General features: G+C 38.2%; 2 protein-coding genes across 5 annotated transcripts in view; both read left to right on the top strand.

The window, feature by feature from the left end:
• Positions 1-3,703, top strand: part of LOC127811386 (NAD-dependent protein deacetylase SRT1) — a 70,465-nt gene extending 66,762 nt beyond the window's left edge. The window contains exons 12-14 of the mRNA XM_052351196.1: positions 469-536; positions 2,241-2,346; positions 3,410-3,703. Of these exons, the coding sequence (XP_052207156.1) occupies positions 469-536; positions 2,241-2,346; positions 3,410-3,703 (468 nt within the window). The remainder of the gene's footprint in view (positions 1-468; positions 537-2,240; positions 2,347-3,409) is intronic.
• An 889-nt stretch (positions 3,704-4,592) lies between these two features.
• On the top strand, positions 4,593-11,536 carry LOC127811387 (meiotic recombination protein SPO11-1). Of its 4 annotated transcripts, XM_052351198.1 has the most exons (16): positions 4,593-4,739; positions 5,025-5,122; positions 5,213-5,312; positions 7,597-7,670; positions 7,783-7,884; positions 8,229-8,302; positions 8,891-8,907; positions 9,369-9,438; positions 9,513-9,549; positions 9,663-9,710; positions 9,803-9,861; positions 9,923-9,954; positions 10,036-10,141; positions 10,363-10,483; positions 10,583-10,646; positions 10,751-11,504. In XM_052351198.1, the coding sequence occupies exons 2-16, from the start codon at positions 5,068-5,070 to the stop codon at positions 10,875-10,877; spliced, it is 1,086 nt and encodes a 361-aa protein (XP_052207158.1). In that variant the 5' UTR covers positions 4,593-4,739; positions 5,025-5,067; the 3' UTR covers positions 10,878-11,504. The 4 variants fall into 4 exon arrangements, with proteins under 4 accessions (XP_052207158.1, XP_052207160.1, XP_052207157.1 ...); XM_052351200.1 differs by lacking the exon at positions 4,593-4,739 and having other exon boundaries at positions 4,979-5,122; positions 10,363-10,488; positions 10,751-11,533; XM_052351197.1 differs by lacking the exon at positions 4,593-4,739 and having other exon boundaries at positions 4,979-5,122; positions 10,751-11,499.
• The last annotated feature ends 6,855 nt before the right edge of the window (positions 11,537-18,391 follow it).

Genomic DNA, 18,391 nt, shown 5'->3' with positions numbered 1-18,391 from the left:
CTGAAGAAAGAAATAATTCTTCTCTTATATTGAATTGAATATGTCCTTTACAATATATACCAGAGATTGGGAGATTATATCCCAATATCTTGGGAAATATACAACAGGGAAAGAAAGATAAACAAGAAATCTCCAATAATAGGAAGAGAACATATTTAGGAAAGGAGACATTAGGAAAGGAGCCATATTTAGGAAAAAATTCACAATCTTCAACAGTTTCGAAGGAGGGTTGGAAAATCTCTTATGTGGAATGTTGTACCAGTCACTAAAAAAATTGCAATGCTTTATCTTTATGCCAATTGTTTTTTTTCCTTCACTTGTTTTCAGCACCTGTTGGAAGGTCTAGTTATATGATTCCATCGACACCTGCTGGTTAACTTTCACCTACTTGCCTAATTATCTTTCTGTTTGTGGCATCTCATAAATTGGCATTGGGCTAACCCATCTGTCCTGTTTGCATCATCCTAGGTTTCCTTTTCTGGAGGGCAAAACATGAAAGCAGCTTTGCTTCAGAAACAACCATTTCAGCTTAAAAGGTAGTGGCAGTCATTTCCATACTCAGTTTGATATTGTTCTAGTCAGTGTCAGTTTGATATCATCTATATTGAAAGAGTTCTTTGCAACAACATTTGCTGAAAAAACATTGAAGTCTAGAAATTTGAGCAAGGATGTGTCGGTCCAGCTGAGAACCAACTGCATATTAATTTTAAAATATGTTCCCCTTGTCAGGACCCTGGTCCTAACTAGGTTTAACTCTTTAAGATATAATCGAAAGAGTAAGAGAAAAAGAGATAGAAATGAGGGAGAAACAGACAGAATGAGGAAGAAACAGAGGGAGAAATGAGGAGAAACAGGGAGAATTGCAGAGAAAAGGGATATCTTTAATTCATAACAATCATAATGATCGGCCAAGTGGTTATAACTTTATATATAAGCTATCCACAGTTTCTACAAGTCAGTTACCATTCCTCCACTACAAGTAACTGCTCCTTTAATCACTCCATAACAGAGAATAGTCAGATAATAAAAGCAATAACTAACTCTCCTGCAAAATAACATAATCTGGAAGAAATAAAAATAAAAATAACTAGCTAAGTCGTGACATCTCCCACCTCTGTTAACATCTTGTTGCACTATTTGCATATCGACCATATCAGGACTTGTGTGACCAAATTCCAAGATTTTCTTTCTCCTCTCACCTGCAAGAAGGTTGCATGCACTGATGCACATTCCTGGGAATACATACTGCAAGCACAACTTACCAAGTATTAAAGATCCCTAGTCAACAATGTTCTGTAAGTACAAACACCTGTCTTCAATCTTGTCCAGCAGACAACATCTTCCCCTGGCCAAATTTGAGAGGTAGAATAAAGCATAGCCATAAGATTTATGAAGTCCAGCTCCTAATTTGCTGTAGCCTGAAATTGATATCATAGAAGACTCACACACGGTCTACCCAAAGACTTGCTAATCCTTGCTCTTCCATTTTGTACTGTCCTAGCTAGAGTAGGAAGGACCTTCAACTGCAAGTCCCTGAGTCAATTATGGCTTCAAAAGTGAATTGTCTGCTTGCCCACCACCAAAGGACAATAGGAACTGAAATTATCCAATAATGCCTGGAGTTCTTTCCATGATGGGTGTAGGAAGTGGAGATTTCCTATCTCTAGTTGAGCTGGTGTAGTTCCCCAAAAAGTCCTCTGAAATTTGTCAGGATCACATGTGCACCTCCAGAACTCCTTGCCTAACAAAGCTTCATTTAAGATGTCAGGCTTCTGAATCCCCAAACTCATACCCCCTACAATAGGAGAGCATATAAATGTCAATCCAGCATGAGGTTCTTGAAATCAAGAACCTACCCTCTGCGAATATAAACTTTGTTCTAGAAAAAATTGTTTTATTTGATTAAAAAAAGGTGAGGGTATGAAGCCTATATAGAACTTTTCAAATATTGAGCTTTAATGCTTGGTTTCTCAATGATCTTTGGATGTACAGTGTCATTTATGCTTTCTAAGTTTTAGCTGTGTGTCTTGGAGATGAAAAGAATACAAGAGTTTCCTTTTTGGACGATATAAATTTAATTTAATCAGTCTGTAACATGTAGATACATTAGTCCAAAAAGAGAGAAAAACATGCATGTATTATGCCTTTACTTTAGCAGATTTGGGGGGGGGGGGGGGGGTGTTAAGGTTTACAGTGTATTCTTATTCATTGTCCTTATAGTGACTGTATTCATATATCAGGAGGACAGTGAGGACAGCAAAGCCATTTGAAATCCTTCTGAAGCTGAACTTCAGCGAAGGTTGCAGTTGTGCGCGTACACAAATCAAATTCTCAGTTGATTTTCAGGTGAAATGATTTCTTTTTCAACCTATCCATCCCCCTCTCTTTTAGGTTCAGGGAACTGAAATTTACCCTGTGGTTTTTAGTCATATAAAATTAAGTTTGTTAAATTGTTAACCATCATCTCATCTAAAAACTTAAGTTCATAGATAGAGAGTAAACTTTATCTTTATATATATATATATATAATTTTTTTTTTAACCCTCAACACACCCTCTATGTGTTGCCAAACTTCAATACATAGCTAGTCCAGACACTAGCAACTATTTAAATATTGAGTTAGCAACAACATTTTAATTTAGAACCTTTGCCTGCTCTAGTGCCATATTATTGTTAACTAATAACTACTATCTTATTTAAAAGCTTAAGCAGGTAGATAGAGAGTTAATATTATCTTTTATATTATTATTTTTACTCTCAACAAAGCTCAAACATTAGTAGAGACCAATCTATATCCTGATTAAAGATGACATTTTGCCCATGATGGCCATGAACCCATGATAGTATATTCTAGTTGTAGGTTTTGCATGGGAAAGTATTAGGTTTTGAAATTTGACCTTACCCTTGCATCTATGTTTCATACCAGAGGTCCAAGGCTCTCTAAGTCAAGGTCACAAGAAGTGGTTCATCAATAAAATGAAATTGTGATTTTTTATGGAGTTCAAATTTAGTTTGACAATTGACGGTAGTCATCTTCTGGGTGCAGCTGCTTTCTTCTTGAAGAATAACACGCTTTCATTCTATTTAGCACAACGAAATCGAACTTCAATGCCTATGACAAACAATAATATCCCAGTTATTGGAGCATCTCTTGTTTCTGATTGTTGGTTGAAACTTCCATTCTGCAGTGTTTATATTGTTCAGAACCAGATTATTATGTATAAGAACAGGTCCTTGCCATAGTTTGGCAGGAGAATTTGAAATCTATTCTTGGTTGGAAAGAGATTTCAAAAATTTCTTTTATAAATATTGTCAATGTGAGAAACTTGTCCTTGTCTCGTCAATATTGTCATAATAAATATATTATGTTGTCTAAACCTGACAACGTAGTGCCTGATTGCTCTTGCAGGCTTCAGTGGGCTGTTGTAAGTATGACAAGGATGCCGTCTTCCAGAAGCTGAGAGATATGGCCATCCAAGATCAAACAAGCGGGAAGAATGGAATTATTGAAAGAAAAGCTATTGCAACTCCCAAAGGCGAGAGCACCGTATATGCGGTGGTAACCAATGTCATTGTGTACGACAAAACTTCAAATGTTTTAGAAACTTATTCTCGGAGCAAGGGCGGTCCCAAAAGGCGCAGTGAGGATGTAAATCCAATTGAAACATCTCAGAAGCGTCGAAAAGCCCCCAGGAGACGATGAAATGAAGGATTCTTCTGTTGCTGTTGTAAATACCATCTAATTGACTAGAAGTTGGGCTACAGAAATATCACTGGGGATTGAGTGAATTTTGATAGATACTACACTCTTTGTCTCCCCAGTTGCATTAGGAAAATGGAAATGTCATTATCTTGATCAGATGTTGTAGATTCTCAAATCTGGACGTTTGTGTGTTCCTTATCAATGGAAATAGTTTGCATTATCATATGCAGCTGTTTGAGATAAGTCACATACAGCTTATGCGGGTCAGAGCCAGGGGTGGATCAAATAGATTGCGACTCCGTATGGATGAGCTTGAATGCTCTCGTGTTTTTTGAAGTAAGGAAAAGGAGAAATTCAGGTAATTGGATATACTGCGAGTCTTTTCTAACTCACTGGAGTCAACACACACACACACACACTGGTCATCTTAGATATTTGAGAAAATTCTTATTACGATGATCAGTTATTTAAAATAATGCTATCATCGCTTTTATTTTTAAATAGTGAATTATATGGCATGTGACCCCTAAGCTAAAGCTATTGATGTCGTCAGATTTAAATATGCAATTTTAAGTTTCTATATATACTAGACAAGTCTTACATATTTTAAACTGATTGACAAATTGCTAGTGCTGATACACCATTGCAGGTATATTACATGGTAAGACACTAGTAATCTCTTGAAGCAGATTCGGATGTATGAATTATACTACCCATTAAATGATTTGAATTTTAAGCATTGCAATTGCTTCTATTACATTATTATTACGGGTGGGCTTGAACAAATCACTGGAGATCTCTCTCTAACTGGGCCGGTCCAATAAGGCGTACTGCTGGCCCGCATTTAATGTGACTTTTCTTTCTCTAGGCTCTAGCCCACTTTGAGAACCGGGAAACCGAAGGGATGGAGGGAAAGCGTTCAGAAACGCCAGCGATCTGTTTGAGTTCAGGAAAATCAGAGGCATTTCAATGGATTCAAATAACTTCTCTCGTTAAATAATCGTCGTCGATCTGAATGCTCTTCAGCCTTTTCACGGTGAATTTTCATTTCCTTTCTCAATTCCTTGTCTGTCTGTGTGGCAGAATCAACTCCTTTTTGTATTGGAAACCATATGTAGTGGCGATCTCCATCGTTTTATATCGATCGATCGATCTAGAAACTACTGCGCGGATTCCACTGGAAACTGGTTTGATCCCTCTATGAGCATCAACGCCGATTTTTCTGTTTTCTGGTGTTTGATTGGCAGTTCGGAAAATGTGCTCTGAGTTGTGAGTCGTGACTTGAATGAAAACGTGAGAAAGAAATATATGCTAAATGCAGAAAGTACGCGTTTAGCCTGTTCTGAGAAAACGTCACACGAGAGATGGACGGAAAGCGTTCGAATACAGAGCCAGGGGATATCCTGAGAAAGATTGGAGGTAATCTAGTGGATCCATCGAACCCGTTTCAGCCTTCTGACGGTGAATTCTCATATAACGTTGATAAATTTGGATTTTCTTTAATGGCAGAACTGACCCGATCCATACTCGAACACATATGCAGTGGTCGATTGCCATCGGTTTACATCGATCGGTTCAGAAATTACTGCACGGATGCTACTGGAAACTGGTTTGATTCTCCTCTAAGTCTCGTCTAATTTTTCTGTTGTTTGGTAGGCATTCTTGGAAGTGATTTAGTTGATTTTGAGAGTGAAGTTACTCTGTGTTCCGACTGAAGGAAATCAGAGCAACACATCTACTACTCTGAATTGCCGAGAATCCTGAATTATGCTTTGGTGCATAGATTTTAAGTACTGGAAAATTCTTTAGGTTCTGTACTTGTTCTTTTTAGATAAGTTAAGCACTTAGGCTGATTTTTATAGCAATAGGGGTTGTATATATGAATTCATGAACGAAAGCCTTTAGAAGCAAAGGGGAGGAAAAAGCTAATTGACAAAACATATTTTATGTTTACCTGTTTTGAAATAACTATGGGATAATGGGGAAGAAGCGCTATCATCACCATCATAAGACTTAATCTCACTAGTTAGGGTTGGCTCCATGACAATCTTTTTCATAAGACCATTGTATTCATAAAACATCTGAGGGTTTTGCCACCATTTTTTTCCGTCCTCTACCTCTTTTCCTATAAACTTCTGATCTTTTTACTGCCCTCCGAGTGCATTTATTGTCTTCTTCTCACATGTATAATCACCTTGATCTCGTCTTTCACATCTTATCTCCAATAGGTGTCACTCTAATCGTATTACAAAATAATCTCCTTTCTAATTTTGTTTTTCTTATATGGCTACATATTTATTATAACATCTCCATCTCGATTATGCTCATGTTTCACATGTGTTCATACTAACAACTCAAGCCATACAACAATGATGGTTTTACAGTTGTCTGATAAAATTTCCTTTTTGCCTCAAATGGAGTTCATGGTTGCATAGAATGTTGGACATTTTTCTTCACTTCAATAATTCTGCCTTGATTCTAGGGTAACAACCTCAATGATCTCCCATTTTCTTTGAACAATTGATAAAAATATCTAAATTGATCTATTCTAAAGAATGACTTAATTTTCTAGTCTCATCACGACATGGTTCACAATTCCATTTTTACTAAACTTACATTTTATATATTTGGTTTTTGACTTTCTCAACTTAAAACTTTTGGAGTCTAGTTTTTTATATATTGGGTTTTTGACTTTCACAACTTAAAACTTTTGGAGTCTAAGGTGTTGCTCCATAATTTAAACATTTTATTTACACCTTCTTTTGTCTCATCTACCAAAATAATAGTATCTAAAATTAGCATACACCAAGGCACCTCTTTTAAATGTGCGTTCATCCATTACAAAAATGAAGAGCTAAGGACTCCTTGTAGATCCTTCATGTAATTCAATTGTGACAGGAAAATTTCCAATATCTCCTTCACAAATCTTAACACACGTTTCTACTTGATGATACGTGTCTTTAATAAATTGTATATAAGCAATCTGGATTCCTTTCTCTTTTGAAGACTTCACAAGTATTTTCCAAATATAAAACACCTTATACAAATTAATGTGTTAATCTCTTGACCTTGTTATTAGATGCCCAGTAAATAGATAGCTTCCATAGTTAACCTACTAGATATGAAACCAAATTGGTTTTTGGAGACCTTGGTTTCTCTTCTTAAGATTTGTTTCAGTCACTCTCTTCCAAAGTTTTATAGTAAAGCTCATTGGCTTGATCCCATTATAATTTTCACAACTTTGAACATCTCCTTTATTCTTTTAACTAGGCACTAAAGTGCACTTCTCTCATCAGACATCCGTTTCAATTTATGGATCACAGTAACTATAAAATGTCTCTGTCTTCCTTGATTTTTATTCTTCTATCAGAACATGATTCTGTCTAACTACTTTAATAGTCTTTATATTGTTTTAATAGTTTGCTTCACTTTGTTCAAACAAATACATCTGTAGTATAATTCCTAACCTTTTCAAAATTACCAACATGTCCTAACATAATTTTTTTTACTTTACTTTCATTGAATAGTTTCCAGAAATACTCCTTCCATCATCTCTCCTTGATTGCTTCCTCATTTATCTGCACCTTTCGATTTTTGTCTTTTATGCACTTTTTTTTTTTTTGGCTTAAATCCCTTATGATGCCCAAAATGGTTGTTGTTCCCTTTGCAAAGTCAAGCTACTTGATTTTATGAAACCTTCTCTTGAAATTAATTCACATTGAATTGCTAGGTTTTAAAGGCATTCCATACTTGTCCCCCTAACTAGTTGGATTTATAGTAGATAAAAGAGGAGAGGAAAAAAAAAAGGATGGGCCAGGGAGAGCGTAAAGTATACCTAGTGGAAATTTCCTATTTGTTCTCATCACTCTAAATATTTTATTTTGCATAAGCAGTTTTTGCAGCTCTGACTTGGCCATTGGGAAGGAAGTGGTAACACTACAGAGGGAATGCCATGCACGTAGGCTTGGTGAGTTATAGCTGCCATCTGGTGGCCAACTGGTGCCTGAAAAATGTTACAGTAAATAAAATAAGAGGAGCAAACAGTTCGTTTTAGGTGCTTACATAGTCGTCATTTTCAGATGTCTTGCTTAGGGTCCTCCTCATTGTTCAGCAGCTTCTGCAAGAAAGCAAGCATAGTTCAAAAAGAGACATATATTATATGTATCCTTCTGTTTTTCAAGGTGAATCTGGATTTTATTTGGTATTAATGTGTTTACTTTTTTTGGTTCAGAAAAACAATATGCTCCAAGAGTTACATACTATATTATGATAGGAAATTACCATTATATTCGCCACTCTCATAGCTCTACAGTGGAAGATGTACCATAATTATTACTCTGCTACTTTGCCAGATATACTGAGTTCAATCATTCTGTTTTATGATATTGAAATTAGAAAGGAGCATCGTATTCAATGTCTGATGCTCTGTGTTTGAGACTCCACAGCTTTCTTTTTCTCACCTTTTATTTCTCCTTAATTTTATGTTTTCTCAATATAATGCCCTCTTTCATTTTATGAAAAACAGAACAGTCAGTTGTGGATAAAGCAATAAATGACATTTGTATACTTCTCCATTGCAGTCGCCACAATTTAAATGTGGTATATACTGGAATCTCATTACAGTTACTATTTTATATCAAATATCTATTTATTTTCTAGTTGAAATGAAAGCTAACTGAGCAATCAGCTCTGCATGAATGCCATATTTGAATTTTTGAACACTGTTAATGGTGTTATAATTTTGAATTCCTCCATGTTGTATTACTTTTCCTTAATATAATGTTGTCTTATACTTCAAATTGGAATATTTACTCTGCATTAACATCTTTCTGCTTTTGTGCACTTATGAGATCTGTTTGTTTTTACCTCCTTTGCTTTCTGCAAGTTCATAGAAAGTATTTTTGGTTTATCATATAAGCAAAGTCATTATGCTGTACTGTAGGCTGCATGAATAAAATGTGCTCCACTGCATTCTTACATTGGAAATCTCAACTGATATTATTAAGAAAAATGTTTCATTAACTCTACTCATGAAAATTGACAAAATTTTCCGGCTGTTTTCCTCACTGATTTCAAAGATGATCTGTGTTCTGGTTTGCAATTGAACTCAGTGGATGATCTAGTTTCTAATTTCCAACTAAGCATGTTCTCTGTCAAATATTTATTTCATTTTGTTTCCTCTTGCAGGTTCCAGTTGGAAATGGGTGGGCACCTACTTAAGATGCATAATTATAAATTCGTTGCTGTGATGACTCTCTTTTAAATGTTGTATTTCGAGTATATTTTACATTTTAAATGCATGTGCTCTTCCTGGTGACCACAACAGAAAATGTCCATATCCATCCTAAGTTAGTACTTCTTTCTTCCTGTTTACTAATTAGAGGACCTTTATCCAACCTCACTCTGGTTGAAGTAATATAAGGACCACAAGTAATGGCCTCCTGATGCTCTAGAGATGCCTATACAAAAACCACAAACCATTTTAGTCTCTGGAGATTATAGTAGAGAATTTATTTTGTTTCAATTTTCTCATACCTAAAATTCACCATGATAATGATTAATTTTCTGTTTTCTGAGTTGATTTCATGGCTGATATCTGATTGTTAATGTTTGATATGATGATATGTTATCAGTCCTGATATTTGTTAGCGTTTGCCCATGCTAGATTAGTGATAGGCTGGTTGAGATTCACAGAAGCCGGAAGGAAATTTGATTGCATGAGCAGTCTTAATACAGTAAGAAGAAGAGATGATTTTTTCTTATCAATACGATGTTGTCACCTCCATTTACTGGCTGTATGATTTGGCAGGCTTACCCTATTCCCGTGCACACTGAAGAAGTCAAAAGTATCCAGACTCCAGTGGAAAGTTATTGGATGAGGACTTCTAATTTTTTGTATCAACTCTATCTTAAGAGAATTATCCTTCGAATTTGGTCTTTCCTTAATCCTTGCACATAGATATAATTAGTGCTGCACACTATGTACTAGTTGTAGAGAAAGAATCAGGTCAAACTTTTTTTAAACTAAGTTCATATTTTAGCTTGATTTTCCAGTTTTTTCATCCATGATAACCCCATCATTGACTTTCCATTTTGCAGTGTTCCAGCGATTAGCAAATGATCTGTTTTGCAACAGACACCGCTGCATCATTATCACAGTAGGTATGCCTATAGTTAAAACCCAACATAGAAAAAATGCTAATCATGTACTTTTAACAGGGAAGAGGTTATCCAGATGTGCCCACAAGAAGGTAAGGCCTCATTTTAACATCCTACTGGAAATTGAGGCCAATTTCTCATTTTGTCCTTATATCTCTTTGTTACTCATTCAGGTTTTTAAGGCTTCTTATTGAAAAGCTAAGTCTGCCTGCTTATTGCTTGGTAGATTGTGATCCATATGGCTTTGACATATTGACCACATATCGTTTTGGTTCTATGGTAACACATTTTGATTAAAGCATTCTGTTTTTGTTGTCATATCTTTGTTAATAATTAAGTCTGCATGAACATTAAATTGCCTATTGGTAATTCAAACTTCGTGTTGGAATGAGATCTACCAATATGTTAACTGAAGCTTACTTTTCGTCTTACTTCAGATATGACTTCACATGGAGCTTGACTTTGTTTCTTGTTTCTCTTTTTTGTTTTCCTTCTTAAAGCAAATGGCCTATGATGCAAAATTTTTACGCATCCCTGATATGCACTGGCTTGGAGCTTTTCCTTCAGATTCAGAGAAATATGGTCTTCCCAAGCAGTGCCTCCTCCCTTTGACAGCAGAAGGTGAGGTAGTGGTTAAATTTACTGTTATGTTTGAGAAATACTTCCATTTTAATTGTCTGTTCCATACCCTATGATGAGTACATATTAATTTCCTGTTAGACAAGTCCAAAATTAAAGCAATGTTGCAAAGATGTTACCTACAGCGGGAAGTACCACATTGGAGGTAGATTCCGTGACTTCTGTTTCTTTTGGGTATCTTGCTGAGTCACTACAATTCTTAAACTAACCATATATAATTGTGAAAATGTGGTTGTGGTCTCGTGTAAGGTTGGAACTAACGTTGCTACTGGAAAGAGGAGTAAAATTCGAGATCGAAGCATTATCTGTGCACTCAATTTCCTTCTTGTCTGTGGAATACATCCCAACAAAGATCAAAGAAGTGCTGCACATCTAAGCTTTTTAACATTTCAATTTTCCATGCAACCATATAGAAATAACCGGCTTACTGATGTAGACAATTCTTGTGTTTATTACTAATTCAGTTGAAACAACAACAACACAATGCTTAATCCAACTGGTGGGGTGAGCTAAATTTGAGAAAACAACTTATTATAAAAATCCTTAAGGGTTATGGGGCTGTATTACCTTGACTCGTTAGAGAACTGTCCAAAGAGCTCTATCTAAATTTGACATTTTGTTAACTGTCATGTACCTGGGGGTTCATTTGAGCCTATTTCACGTATTCCTGCTTAATAATCTCTGGTGTTCAATGGCTATTTATAACACTAGGGATATGAGTTGTAAAATTGTTGTGCCTTCATTTTATTGTCCCAAACAAATTGGCTGTTGTCATATTGAGTTTGATCTTTCTTCGTGACGGTTTGACAACTTTTAGGGTGAAAGATGTTATGTGGTCCTAGGGCTAGTTGTGCTTTCAGATTTTTCCATACAGAAGGCTGTGCACTTAGATTTTTTTTTTTTTTTTAGGTAATCTTCTACATGTCTATAGAAAAAAAGAAAGAAAAAGTTGTCACAATGGGGTGACTAATAAGTTGCCTATAACAAATCTGTTAATTTTCTTGTATTCTTTTGTCTGTTTTCCGAGTTGTATCCTACAGTTTTTTGTACCTTAATTGATCACTTAATGTAATGTATTTCAGGTGAAAATAGAAGTTCATAAGGATTTTAAGATTCTTTTCTGAACCAAAGGAGCAATACATTCACTCAATTCAATTACACCAATGTAAATACATACATACATACATATACATATACATATACATATATATATATATATAGAGAGAGAGAGAGAGAGAGAGAAATCTTGAATCCTAGAAGGAAGGACTAGGCTAAAATTCCTCAAGTTTCTCCAACTTGTTCAGTGTCCCCTGAAGCCATTATTGTAACAGTTACCCGAGAATCATCCAGCCTTTCTCCAGTGGTCCCTTTAATTTGTTCCTGTAAAGGTTTGACCAATTTCACCAGACACTCTTTTGGTGTCTCGTGGACGATCCTGTAAAATCTTCCAACACTAATTGGTTAGAGCACCACCAGTGCCAAAGTTGTGGAATTCAACACCTATTGCTCTGCTTTTCTGCTTTCTCTGCTTGCCACTGGATTTAGTTCCTGCACCAGATTTCCCACTTGGTTGATAGAAGGAAACGTGATCAACTGCCTTCTAATGATTCTCCTTGTAAACTGCCGCCCATAACGCAAGCGTGCGTTCACGTGACTCCGCAGTTTCCTTGTATTTCTCCTTCAGCCGAGGCAATATACTTGTCACCGCAACAACTGGAGTCCTTCGCAGCTGCTTTATTACATCGTCATCAAAATCTTCATAATATAGCGCTCCGATGGTCCGAATATCACGAGCTGTGAAGTACGTTTCCAAGGCCTCTCCCGTGTCATAGAATTTTAGCAACTTCTCCGCATGCTCCATGGCTGATTTCAGACCACTTATGAGCATGTCCATCTCGTACTGATGGTCTTCGCACTTGAACAAGATCTGCTCATGAGGGTTGTCTCCGCTCACCCTAAAGCAACCTTTCTCCCTTCTACAAACAGCCGCCTTCTCTGTGGATGTCTCTTCTTTCGCTTGTGCATCATTTTGCATGAAGCAATCGGGTAGGAACTCTGTGAACTCCACGTACAAATAAGGCTCGTCTTTGAAAAGAGCTGCCACGGATTCACACACTTCATTGTAGTCTTTAATATCTTGGCTTTTGCACTGGTCCATTATATGCAAGAATGATTCGTAGGCCGAGTCATTGCAAGTTTTCCTTACTTTGTTGAGATAAGCAATCGAAGCTTTCTTGGCTTTGCGCCTCATCGGAGAGCCTGCTGTTTTCATCTTATGGAAAGAAAGAAAGAAAGAGAGAGAGAGGAAGATCATGAATATGCCAGGACTCAAACTTACACGAATTTATAGGTTTATTTCTCCTATACTTTTGAATCCAACTCCTTCCAAATATTAGATTCATCCTTATTCTCTATTTGGCAGCTGCTCATACTAAATCCTTCTCTGATCTGGATCTCTTTTAATCTATTTTGGATTTCTTTAATAATGTTCCTACATTAAAATTTTGGGTGCTACAAATATGACATATAAACTCATAAATAGTCCTAATCATTGCAAGCATAGGAATGAAAAATGTCAACCAAATCCAAGACGTCTTAGGACAAAAAAGGCCAGTGTTTTTAATCAAATTTGTAATAAGTTGAATTTCAATTGCTTTTGTTATATAAGGGTGGGCTTGAACAGATATATCACAAACCCAGCCCTCTAACGACGGCCCAGGAGTAGTTAGGAATCGTGGCGGTATATTTGGGTACCAAAAGGTGAAATCCCTCACCCCGGGGGCCCCTCTCTGACTGCCCCACGCCACGAGAGAGGAGGTAAATCAGGTACACGGCGGCCATGGTCAATGGGAGGCCCAGTGCTGGCTGCCCACAAGGACCCCACCCCTGAGGAGCAGAAATCCCACACTGCGGCTGGCCAGACTCGAACCTGGCTCCTTGGGTACCAATCTACCATCCCACAACCAACCGTGCTATGCCCTGGGGGCATCGTGGCGGTATATTTGATTAGGCGTAGTTGTAGTCGGGGTGATGAATATTTTAACAAATGCATGATTCTGTGTATTTTTTATTTGTTTTTTTGGGGTTGGGGTGGGTGTGTTTAAAATTAGTGAGACTGTTAAATTATACATGTTCCATTCATATTATAAGTTTTGCATGTAATCTCTCACGGGTAAACCCAAGTCCTAAAGACTAGCAAGCTTCCCCGAGTAAACAAGTTTCCCTAGTAAAACCCTTCTTGGAAGCATAATACCTTGCTCTAGTAGCTTGTTGAAAGGCCCACCTGTTCTTAGGAGACTTTCTATGTCACTAAGTCTCTCGAGGGGATTCCTCTAAAGCCTATCTGATTCATCACCAGTTAAGTGTCATGAGAATCAAATGGCATGTGTCACCTAAGAAACCATTTTCTTCTTTTACTGACTTGAAAGTTGAAGGGCATACATGATAAGGAATCCTCGTGTACCTTCTAACCAGCTTTTGTGGACGCAGTTTACATGAGAAACAAAGGGGCAGTCTGCCCATGGAAACACAAAGGCAGTCTACCTGTAGAAACATAAGGGCACTCTGCTCTAGAAACACATGGGTCGTCTACCCATGGAAATAGTCTACCCATAGCCAAAATAAGCTTATGATAGTTTCTCATCGCCACATTCTGCCGAATCTTAGACGTTCCCATCTCGTAAATTTTAATTATTGTATTTTGACAACAACAATTTGGTATCGTTTGTGAAAACTGACAAAAAGTCAAAATCAATGGTGAGAGCAACTACGTCTACTTGTGCCGAAAATTAGCCACGCAATCAATGAAGAAACACAAGAGCTCAAGCTACCTCCCATGGGGAACTTAATAGCATTATTCCCTAGATCACCATATTGTAGAAGTTCTCTTGGGAAACACTTACCCCAAATGAGGAAACCTACCCGCAAGAAAGGATACCTCAAGAGATAGGAGACTATCCAAACGAACAGAAATTCCCCCAAAAATGCAGCATGTCCCATTTGTCCAGGAGTAAGAGATCCAGATGACCAAATGTACTTCCCAAATTGTAATTAGCTAGTAGAACCATCCTACCAACACTCACCCGAGTCGAGGCCTTACCCTTCGAGACAACATTCTTTCGCCTTGGGGCACTAGGGACGAGTTCATATGGCCAATCGTTAACCCTGAGAAGAAATCCCATAGCGACTTCAAGACTACTCGAAAATGTGCCACCCACTATCTTACTAGTGGAAATGAGCATTTAAAGAAGAATTATGATTAAATGAAAAAAAGCAATGATGAATTGAAGATGAGTAATGACGAGAATGCAAAGGCACTACAAAAACTAACATCTTTTCTTCATGACCTAATGCCCAACATTGAACTACCCACATTAGCCGGGCATATGACTACTTATATGAATAGGCTATAGTCGCCAGTGAAAAGGGAAGCAACCACTTTCTCAATACTACTTTGAAACCCTCATGAGCTATTGTCAGGAAGTTTGACACAAGAATGGCTCGCAGCTGGCCCATGTACTCACCCCTGATGAGTTGTTAGCTGAGAGGCAAAGGTGAATAGGGAAGGCAATGTATTGTAAAGAAATAGTCGATAGCACTACATCAAGAAGAAATGAACTCTCAAATCGAGCCCTCTATCTACAACCTCCTATAACTAGAGCAACTATTCTTAATCATTTAGGAGCTTATGAGGTAAAGAAAATGGTGGAAGAAATTTTGGATCAAAAGAAGACACTAACCTCTTACGAGGAGATACATAACAGAAGGGTCATGTTTTTAGTTGATCTACTTAGGCAACCACACCCCCCAAGGTTTAAACTTTTGCAGTTGCCAACATACTGAGGAATGGGAGATCCTAGTCATCATGCTTAATGATAAATCTCTTGCCCTCCTATATAGGTGGGATGATGCAACCATAAGTCGGGCATTTCCTCTAACTTTGGCCTACCAAGCACACGTATGGTTTAGTGAGCTGCTAAATGGGCGCATTAGCTCTTTTGATCAATTGCGAAAGGAGTTCATCACAACCTTTGCTATGAACACCCCAAGAAAGAAAGATTCAACATACTTACTCAGCATCTGATAAGGGCCACATGAATCATTAAGGTAGTATGTTGATCGGTTTAGAAATGCCACTTTGGAAGTGCGAGATTTACAAGTCACCAAAGTAGTAGTAGCATTCCTCTAAGAAACGACGTCTGTACTGTTGAGAGTCTTTAACTTTTGACCAATCGTCTTCCTTAACAAATCTACTTGCTCAAGTTAACATATATATTATACAAATGGAAATATTGAACACCTTCAACCCCCAAGTGTGAAGGAGACAAAGAAGAGAGAAAGAGACATGTGGATGAAGGGCCTAACAGATTTGAGAAAATAGCTCACTTGGCAAGGGATTTCAACAAATTTCAATTCGAAAACTACACACCCCTCTGAATCTCGAACCATCATCCTTCCTTCCATAGCACACACCGAACTAATCAACTTTCCTCCTTGCTCCAATTAACAATTGGGAATGGACCTTAATGCCTTTTGCAAGTTCCATGATTACCCAGGCCATTCCACAAAGCAATGTCATGAACTGCATAACCAGATTGAGTAGTTGATCCACCAAGAGAAATTGAACCACTTTATATTGGACAAACCAAGACCGTAGCTTGACCAACTATAAGGGCAAAGGTAGTCTGACGCCCCCTTCCCACTTATGGGTGTCACTCGTGAACAATTACCCGAATTGTCCACCTGCTCGACTTGACGTGAAGGGCGGACTATAATTCAACACAAAACACCCTAGATGGAAACTAAGTTTCATCATTCCCTTTCCACAACCCCAGAATTCACTAGCAGAATTAGGCTTTAACCACATCCTACTTGGCTAAAAAAAAACACATTTAGATGCCCAAACACCATTTTTTTTATTTATTTTAATTCTTCTTCCATTCTAGAATTTCACTGGGCTCCATAAATTTTCACCATTTCAATCAACCCATTGATTTCCCAAAAATTTTCAAGGAAAAACTCAAAATTTTGGCATTTATCTCCAAAAATACCTAAAAAATCTCTTTATTTTGAAAATTCCTCATGGGCCAAAAACCAATTTAGAAATGCCCCAAACATCCCAAATTTTTCAATTTGTTTTTAAAAAAATAGTCGACGGGGCCCCGCAGTGCACCTGCTGCAGGGGCCGCACGCGCCTCCGCGCGGCCCAGTGCGCCCTCGTGCGGCCCAGCGAGTCTGTTGCTGCCCACTGTGGCCCCCTGCGGGCCACGCGCGGGCCCCAGCTGCTACCACCTGCTGCCATCTTCACTTCTTTTTTTTTTTCTTGGGCTTTCTAACCCAAATTTTCCAGATTTCATGCCCCTCATACACGCATAAAAAATCTCCACATTTCCAATCAAAATCCATATAACTTTACTTCTTTGGTGCTTCCCACAACACACACCAAAAATGAGACTTTCACAATTTAGGCTTTAACATGCCATAAGCTAATATCTCATTTCAAAATAAAATCAACACTCCAAAAATAAAATACACCCAGTCTTAGGCCTTAACAAGTCATTACCAACCAAATAAATTTACATCTCATAAATCAAACACAACAACATAAACTTCCATAAGCCATAAATTTACAACAAAAATAAATAAACTCCATGAGCTTCCAACCACAAGTTTGCAACTTTTCTTTTTCTCTCTTGACATAAGAACTGTAAGCACCCCCGTCCGGATATCCCCAACCACCCGGACTACCTGAACGGGAGCGCCTACGGGAGGAGAAAAAGAATGAACACAAGACAAGAACTACCCTGGCATGCATACACAAGACTTAAAACAATGGAAGTGAAACTATATATACATGCATGCACTACGGGTACTCACAAGAAAAATAAAAGAATACCAACTCCTGTGCCGACACACACGAGACTCGAGGTATGACCTGGCACAGTAAAAAATAAAAGAATAAACCCTACACAACCATCAGAGTTGATAGAGACTGACGGGACTGCCTGTACACCATACCGACTCTGCCGCTAAAAGCTTACTCCCTTGCCATGGCCCACGCTGCCACTACCTGGAATGATGGAAAGCAAAGTGAATCGAGAGACTCAGTAAGCATAAGAAAAGAAGGGCTGAAGGTTGAAAATATCCAGCAAGCTCTCCCCAGAACACCAACCCCCAAGTACACACAAACCATGAGACGCACAACACAGTATAAAAGTACAAATAAAAGTACATACCGGTCCTTGGGGCCCACATAAAACACACGGCACCCAAGTCCCATACCAATCTGCTGCTGCCCTGAAAGGCAACATGAATCTCCAACAAACCTGCGCGCGCTGTCCCGGGTCAGTGCTCCCGTCACCTGTGTGTCTGTGTCGGTACTCCCGACACTCAAGCCATAGGCTCCCTCGGAACAGTCCTCCCCTCCGAGAACTAATAACTATCAGTAACCATGCAATGCACATAAAAATGCAATGGCGTAGTGAGCATCAACGTAATACACTGACGCCCATACATCCAAGCATCAGGCCATGCTCCGCTCACATAGTAAACCACAAGTGATGCATATGCCCGTGCTGGATGCAATCTAACCAAGCTAGAATGTCCGTGCCCAAACATACTCAATAAATGAATATCCCAACATGCAATCCGTACCCATGTGCATATCAAATCATGAACAGTAATATAATGAATCTAATCGTGCAGTAAATCACATACTAGCAGAGCTAGTCAGCAGTGCCCGGCACCGGTCAACGGCCAGTGACTAGGAGTGTCCACCCGACGGTCTACTTTAGGGCCGTACAATAGTCTACCCCAACGTCACCAAACAGTCAACCCCTGCCCCACTGCTCGATAGCTCTAACCGAACCATAATTAAACATGAGAAAATCG

Source organism: Diospyros lotus, chromosome 10 (genome assembly GCF_014633365.1).
Source record: "Diospyros lotus cultivar Yz01 chromosome 10, ASM1463336v1, whole genome shotgun sequence".
Taxonomy (NCBI): domain Eukaryota; kingdom Viridiplantae; phylum Streptophyta; class Magnoliopsida; order Ericales; family Ebenaceae; genus Diospyros; species Diospyros lotus.
This window is presented reverse-complemented; position numbering and strand designations above follow the sequence as displayed.

Excerpts from the sequence above, each read along its gene's own strand:
- LOC127811387 (XM_052351198.1), top strand. The coding sequence starts at position 5,068 with ATGGACGGAAAGCGTTCGAATACAGAGCCAGGGGATATCCTGAGAAAG. Across the intron at positions 7,671-7,782 it reads ATGCCATGCACGTAGGCTTG|ATGTCTTGCTTAGGGTCCTC; the intron begins GTGAGTTATAGC and ends CGTCATTTTCAG. Across the intron at positions 7,885-8,228 it reads GTATCCTTCTGTTTTTCAAG|AACAGTCAGTTGTGGATAAA; the intron begins GTGAATCTGGAT and ends TATGAAAAACAG.